Raw genomic sequence first — 7,796 nt, forward strand, 5'->3', positions numbered from 1 at the left:
ACGCCAAAGGCTTCGGCATGCTCTGAGCCACCGGGATCCACAAAAGAACTCACTCGTCCTCAGAGGTCTCATTTGTGTGTCAAAGGAGAATTCAGCTACATCAACAACTAAAAGTAAATATCAAGTTTAAATGTAAGGCAAGATGAAATGGGGTAAAATGGGAAAGTTCTGGTGACCGTGTGCCTATGCCTAAACAGTAGATTAAACCACACTGGACTCTTGGCTCTCTCTGTCCCTCTTATGTAAGTGTTAAGGTTCCCTTTTTGTATGCACTGAGATATAGCATTATTTATTTTAAGGGGATGAAATCTCTTGTCATGTCTGCCAGGAAGTCCACTCACTTTTTGCTTTTGTAGTCATGAAAAGGAGAGACGGTTAGAAGTTTTCAACACCTGCAGGACTGATCACCATCTTCACTTAATAAGATCAAAAGGAGAAAGTGGAACTTTATTGATGTGTTATGGCTGAACTGTGAAAGTGCACTTAACTCAATATTCAGAATGTCTCTTGGTGTTTTTTTTGTTTTGTTTTTTTTTTATGGTGGGGTTGGAGGTGTCCCCTTTGACATTTTTTTGGCTTGTGTTTCATAGGTCTTCCCTAGTCCATTTGCATTTGCAGCAATGCTTTCAAAGGTACAGAGCAGCTCCAGTCACAATTTCATGTACAGGAATCTGTATTTATTGAAGAAGTGCGTTGTTTGTAATGCTGCTTGGCAAGTTGTGCTGCTCTTTTATGGCCAGTGTTCTGCATTTCGCTTCAGAGCCTGCTCTTTCTCTCTTACACAGAATTGATCTGTTTGTTAAAATCAGTCCATTTTCATGGTGCACTGCTGACAAAAACAAGTAGTGTTACAAAAAAAGAGATCTAACCTTCCCATAAACCTCTCTCGAAGGCTTCCTACAAGTGTTTTCTTTTGTTATCTGTCTTGTTTTAATTCAAGATGGCAGACTTTTAGTCAGTGAATGCTAATTGACAGTGCCCCATGAAGAAACTGTTTCTGTTTTAGTAGCTTTTTTTTCTTCTTCTTGTGATCCGTACAGTGTCTGGCCCTATAATGAAAATGATGGAAAAATTGGCACAGATTGTACCACTATCTTGTCGTGCCAAACGTATATGCTGAGAATCGCCGCTCCGGTTTGTCCAGGCATAGCTGGAAACCCACTTTAGTGATGCCCTCTACATTTTTTAGTTTTTCCTTTTTCCCCTCTTGCTTATTAAATGTGACTGTGGTTTGTTCCACTGCTGATGGCGCTAACATAAAAGGGGGAAACAGAACTTGATATTGAGAATGACATCATTTGATTGTTTCAAGTTATTCTTAAATAAATTCAAAACTGAAAAACAAACCAAATGTGATGAAGAGATTGTGTGGTTTCAACCTCTGGATCTTGTGTGGTGTCCCAATTCAGGAGTTTACACCAAACCATTTATAATGTAAAATGCATACAAATTTTACAAACATGTCCATTTGAACAAATACAGCTTAGCCTGTCACAATAATCAATATATCGACTTATCATGCAATATATGTACATGACCTCAACCATTTTTAGTGTTGCAATATATTGCCCATTATATTTACTTAAATGTGTCATCATGTTTTATAAATTCCGCTTGCGCCTGTGTCTTTTCCAGCTTCTCGTTCATAATGTGGTGTAGTTGTGAAGAGCTAGTTAAAATTTAAAACATGCTTCCACAAAAAAAAGTTTAAACTGCAGATTTGGCTTGTTTAGGGGAACTGTGCTTTTGTGCATACTGACATCTGACTGTTAAGTAGTGATTGTGTTTTTCAACATTAATGTGCAGAGAAAAGAATATCCAGGAAAAATCTGTAGATGGAAAAATCTCCATAAAAGTTTTTTTTTTTTTTTTTTTTTTTCTACTCGTTACTTTGCACTTTTGGGTTAAAAATAAAAAAAGGTTTATTTACTATTTATTAAGGTAACTAATAATTAGATAATTTCTACAATCTAAATATTTTCAAAAATGAAAAGTTTGTTGTCATTTAGAAGTGTGTAAGACCTCTTGCATTTTATGCTGTTACATTATAATTTTATATTCATGGCATAAAATGGTTTTTAAAATCACAATAATATCGATTGGCGTAATTATTTCTGGGGCAATATATCGAACAACAAAATGTTATCATGAAAGGCCTACATTCAACACCATATCAAAGGCATTAATATTTTTTACATTAATCTCTAAGATTAACTAACAGATTTTACACACTTTAGGATTTGTTTGCCTGAAATTTTTTGTAATTTATAAATGCACAGTTTCACCTTTTCTATGCCAGATGATATCTACAAGTACAGTTTGTGGTCCCTTAACATGACACACACACACACAATACATACTCTGTTGAGCATTTCTAGTTCATCTTCTGGTTTACTAAAATTAAACAATTTAAAACACTTTCAACAAGCAACATTTGTTAGAATGTTTATTAAAGAACACATTTGGGTAATTTTGGATAGTATAGTAAAATGTTTTGGCTTGTGTCTGGATGGAATGATTTTATCAAGTTGTTTTTTTTGAGCAACGCTATTAGTCATATTTAAATAATGTAATGTTTAATAAGCAGGATCAGAACATCATCAAAGGAACTAAATATTAATTTAGAATTGATGTTCTCATACTTGTGCCAAATGAACAATTGGAGTATTATTCCTCCTCTTCTGAACTACAAATGTAGACCTCATACAGTGTGATTAAGTGACTTTTTTTGGTTATGCTGATCATAATAAGAAATCTTTCTTGCACACCAAATCAGCATATTAGAATGATTTCTGAAGGATCATGTGACACAGAAGATTGGAGTAATGATGCTGAAAATTCAGTTTTGCATCACAAGAAGTACATTTTAAAACAGATAATATTTCTGGATATTACGGTTTCAAAAATAATTCTGACCCCATGCTTTTGAATGCCCTGCTTTCTGTAATCTGAGCTGTTCTTACTGCACATATTGCATAAATACAACATCAGCTTTACATTTTAACACATATATATGGCAATAGGTACAATGTCATGTAAAATGTATAAATCGATAAGTATAAACAGTTTAAAGGTATTGTATATGTACATGGGTAGGAAACCCCATTAAGCCCAGTCTCTATGTTATTTATGTTATTGACTATTTTGTCGTCTTCTCCTCTTCTTTTTTGTCCTCGACAACTTCCGACAGATCTTCTACCCGTAGTGTTTTCACTTTGTTCTCCATGTTGGTGATCCGCTGTTTCATCTTGCTCTGATGGGATGTGTATTCAGCCATAAGCTTGGCAAATTTACCAGTCATGACTTCAAGGTTGTGCTCTAGACGGTGAATCTTCTCTTCCAGATCTTTGGGATCAGCACCAGCACCTGCAACTGCCTCATCAAGAAGGTTGTCTTTCCTTAAGATGGCCTTTCCCTTCTCCTCCAGGGCTTTTTTGGCATCTGGGTATTCAGTAAGCGCTTCCACCAGGTCATCTTTAGACAGTGCGAAGAGGTCCGAATAGCCGACGCTACGAATGTTGGCCGTTCTTCTGTTTCCGGCTTTACTGCCTTTGATTCCAAGGATACTGATCTCTCCGAAGTAAGCACCGTCACTGAGCACCACAAACTGCGTGACGCCATCATCGGCAACTACGGCAAGCTTTCCTTCTTTGATGATGTACATTTCTCGGCCAATGTCACCCTTTTTACATATGTAGTCTCCAGGACTGAACACCTGAGGCTGGAGCTTCAACACCAACTCGATGAGAAGTCCAGCTTCACAATCCTGGAAGATCCGCACCTTCTTCAGGGTATCTAAATGGACGTTGATGGCTATCTCAGCTTTGAGCTTGTCTGGGAGATTCTTCAAGACTTCCTTCTCATCGCAAGTTTTCTTCTCCGTCCAAAGGTAGTCAAACCATTTGATGACCCTGGCCTCCAGATCTTTGCTGACCTTCCGGAACTGCATGTACTGCTTGATGGAGTCGATCTTAGCCTGAAATTCAGCACGGGAAGCGTTCATGTTGGAGATCATGGCGCCGACATTACCGACGATGGTAGCGAAAATCAACACTCCGATGAGGAAGTCCATAACGACAAACAAGTATTCGAAGTCTTTAACAGGAGGCGGCGTTTCTCCGATGGTGGTGAGAGTCAGAGTGGACCAGTACAGACAGTAGATGTATTTTCTGGCCAAGCGGCCGTATTCAGGGTGGCTGATGTTTGGATATACCCATGTGTCAGTCCCAAAGCCAATCGTTTTGGAAATAGCAAAGAAAATGCAAGCGTTCCAGTGAATAATAATCAGGATGTAAAGTACAAGGTTACTGATACGGAAAATGTTCGGATAGTTTGTTCGGGTCTCTGTGCGGTCGAAGAACTCGAAGAGACGTGCCATTTTGAAAAGGCGGTTGAAGCGAAGTTCAGGATTGTTGAATCCCACTTTCAGCATTAACAAATCCGTCGGGATCATTGAAATCATGTCGTATTTAAACTGGGGGATTTGCCTGTAATGATCCATCAACTTCTTCGCGTCTTTGACGAGGAGACCCTGCTCCAAGAAGCCTGAAAAAGACCGAATAAAAATGTAAAAATAAAAAGAATACAATTTTGACAAGCTTGTAGTATCTAGTAGAGTTAGCTTAAAATATTACTACAATATTTTCTATAATAATACATTTTAATATGATATATAGTCCTGTGATGCAAACCTTAATTTTCAGGAGCCTTTACTCTTTAAGTATTCAGTGTTCATTCTAATATGCTGAGTATCAGCTTTGAAAACAGTACTGCTTCCGCAGTATGTTGGAAATGTGATACTTTTTTATTTTTTCAGGGTTCTTTGTGAAATAGAAATGTCAAGAACTGCATTTATATGTTATTGTATTATATATTTATTTAATATTTTTATATGTTGGGTATATTAAATCAATATTATTAACATTAACATTTATAGTAAATATCAAATATGTTATTCATACAATATTTTCATTCTTTCTGAAAAGTCACCCTACCTGTTCTTGATCTGACAAACGTGTCTGCATAATAGATTGCATCTGAAGTATAGTCCATGATGATCCAAAGCACTGTGTAAGAGTTCTGAAGCTCATTGAAACAGGCCCTGAAGAAATAGAAACAATGAAGCACGTGCCACATCTCTCTCCACATCTAAAGTTATTGATTCCATGAGAGATTCAGACCTTGTCACCAGCATCATCAGGTTGTAAAACACTGGGGCTGCTATGACTGAAAGCCATCTGTAATACTTGTCTGAGGCTGGATCCATGATCCACACTTCTTTCCTAAAACACACATTAGATTATCGTCTGGCCACTTTCAAAAATGAACACGTACTTAATCCCAGCATTCATCCATGAGTAATCAATTTCACCGTCTGATTAATAATACTAAAACTACACTATCGTTAAAAATCAAATTTGTGGCATACTCACGGCGGAGGAGGAGCATCTTTCTTTTTATCGTCTTTCTTATCATCCTTCTTTTCGTCTTTTTTCTCATCCTTTTTCTCATCTTTTTTCTCGTCCTGTTTTTCATCTATTTTCTCTTCCTTTTTGTCTTCATCTTTTTTATTTCTTCCTTTTTGTCCTCCTTTTTGCTTAAGGTAACATTTGGGGTTGTTTTTATTTGAATTAGCTAGTAAACTAGCCCGCTATCTAAAAATCACTAGTGGGAACTACTTCTAGTAAACTCTCATGTTATCCTGCAGAGGGCAGCACCAATATTCACTGAACACTAATAAGGCAATGCACTAAACATATCCGACTATCATCTGTTGTTATAAATTTCATATTTGAGATAAGTTTATTATTTAGGATTCTACAGTCTAGCATCTATCATATCCACACTATTATGCAATTTAGAATGCACTATATAGGGGTTTATATCTGAAGGAGCTGTTTCTACATGGTACTTACTCATCTGTGTTGTTGCAGTTGTTCATATTGTAAGCTGCCAGCGGCCAGTGATTGGCTTTTCTTAAGGAGCAAAAGGCATTCGTTTTTGTTGTGATCGTGGAGTACATTTTGAGGGATCTGATTCTGGGAGAATTAATTACTGCTGATTTATTATCTATAATGAACATCTGTTTATATTCTACAATTTATTATGATACTGTTTTAGTTAAATGGGGTTTCTACATGGAAATCTACATACTGTTTTTGGATTTTAACCTCTGATCCAACCCAGTTTTCTTGATTATTATTATTATTATTAAATCAATCCTCAGCTCTGTGATCTGTTTTATGAATCATATGCACACAGTACGGATTTACTGTATTTTTGCACAGATGCTGTATGATTCTCTGCATGATCCTTTCATTTTCAAGGACACCATACCAAAGGCATTTCTGCCTGTATACAGAAAATCTTTTTCTTGACTTACTTCCTCTTATGAGTCCTGTCAGGAAGGCCTATAGAGGATCGGGCATTACTTCCTCGACTAGATAAGTCTTTGAGGTCAGGTCCACGGAATCGCTCCAAGAAGGAGTCGGGACGCTCAACCTCTCTGTGAAGCCTGTGTGATGCCCAGCTCCTCAGCATTACCAGAAACTGGGTGAGCCTGGGAGACCGAAAGATGTCAAACAGAAACACTTCCAAACTCTTTAGACAGTATGTAGCTTTCTGTTCAAGCCATGTCAAATCCACACTTAACATTTTTAAGTTTCAAGTTTTGTTGTTTCACTTCCCTTCATAAAGCTTGTATGGTCAAATCAAATGTGTTAATGACCGATGCTGAGTGTGCATTTGACTTCACTTAGTTGTAATCATGGTTCACATGGTAAACTACATTAAAGCTTTGGTTTGGATTGATTTGATGTTACCTTGCCATAGCCCCAGCACCTGTGAAAGAGCTTCTCCTGGATTCCTGAAACTGGCTGGCTGCAGAAGAAATGATCCCCTGCATGTCAGAGGAAGTGTCCTCACATAGAGAATGTGCCCTGGGAAAAGTTGGGGGTAAATTATGTTTACTTTTTTTTTTACAAAAAGACCATCTATTGAAACAAAGCAGCAAAGCACCAGAACTTAGAATAAAATGCAAGAGAGTTCTCCAGACAAAACAAAGTGTAGCACTTGCAGCTCCACATATCTTCCTGAAGAATCCAAGCATTCAGATTTTTAGCTAAGTCTATTTTTTAACAAAATAACAGACCATTTCAATCTAATCTTTTAAAAAGGTGTTATAAACTAATTGGAGGAGTCAAAAATATATATGACAGACTTGGCAGCTTTCAGGAAAAAGTAAAAAAAAATAAAGTCTGAAAATCCATTTTCATTGTTGACTTAAGTACAAAATCATGAACATTTTATGTGATGCTCAAAAGATAAAAATGTACAACATGACCCTTTTAAGATCCTCCTGTTATTCTAACCTGCTTGCGCCATTTTCAGTCCGGTCCAGTTCATCTTCAGAGGCTCGGACCGAAAGCCTGTGTTGGGATGGGTAGGACTGCTCTGTACAAATCTTCGCCATTGTCTTTCTTCTCTCATCCATCCATCCAGCGCTTGACAATACATGTCAAACAAAGGACAACACCATAACAAAAGGCCATGAATTATTAAAAATTCAAAGCATGTTTTTGATCCTTAATGTAATGAGGCTTTCAGTGGGCTACAATTATTGCTGATGATAATGTTGTATCAGCTGAACCAGTGGGATTAAAATCTGAAGAGATTACAAGAACCTGTTTTTGATTTAACCTCTGCAAACTCATTTTCACACTGACAGCATTGCCAGCTGAACACATCGCCTAAAAATACTCGCTGCTTAAACACTAAACAAGATCAGCGGCCCATCT

General features: G+C 37.2%; 2 protein-coding genes across 9 annotated transcripts in view; one reads left to right on the top strand and one right to left on the bottom strand.

The window, feature by feature from the left end:
- LOC113050342 (ubiquitin-protein ligase E3A) overlaps positions 1 to 1,346 on the top strand; it is a 12,675-nt gene extending 11,329 nt beyond the window's left edge. For all 8 annotated transcript variants that reach the window (XM_026213208.1, XM_026213212.1, XM_026213210.1 and 5 more), the window contains exon 11: positions 1 to 1,346. This exon is cut by the window's left edge and continues 95 nt beyond it. In XM_026213208.1, coding sequence (XP_026068993.1) covers positions 1 to 26 — 26 coding nt within the window. In that variant the 3' untranslated portion in view covers positions 27 to 1,346.
- Positions 1,347 to 1,459: 113 nt separating this feature from the next.
- Positions 1,460 to 7,514, bottom strand: LOC113050343 (cyclic nucleotide-gated channel cone photoreceptor subunit alpha-like). Its single transcript, XM_026213217.1, is given in 9 exon segments — positions 1,460 to 4,545; positions 4,995 to 5,101; positions 5,181 to 5,282; positions 5,433 to 5,562; positions 5,565 to 5,596; positions 5,916 to 5,975; positions 6,383 to 6,559; positions 6,822 to 6,938; positions 7,371 to 7,514. Coding segments are annotated over 9 exon segments (2,253 nt in total). The 5' UTR covers positions 7,493 to 7,514; the 3' UTR covers positions 1,460 to 3,139.
- Between the last annotated feature and the right edge of the window lie 282 nt (positions 7,515 to 7,796).

Source organism: Carassius auratus, chromosome 31, assembly GCF_003368295.1.
Source record: "Carassius auratus strain Wakin chromosome 31, ASM336829v1, whole genome shotgun sequence".
Lineage (NCBI taxonomy): Eukaryota > Metazoa > Chordata > Actinopteri > Cypriniformes > Cyprinidae > Carassius > Carassius auratus.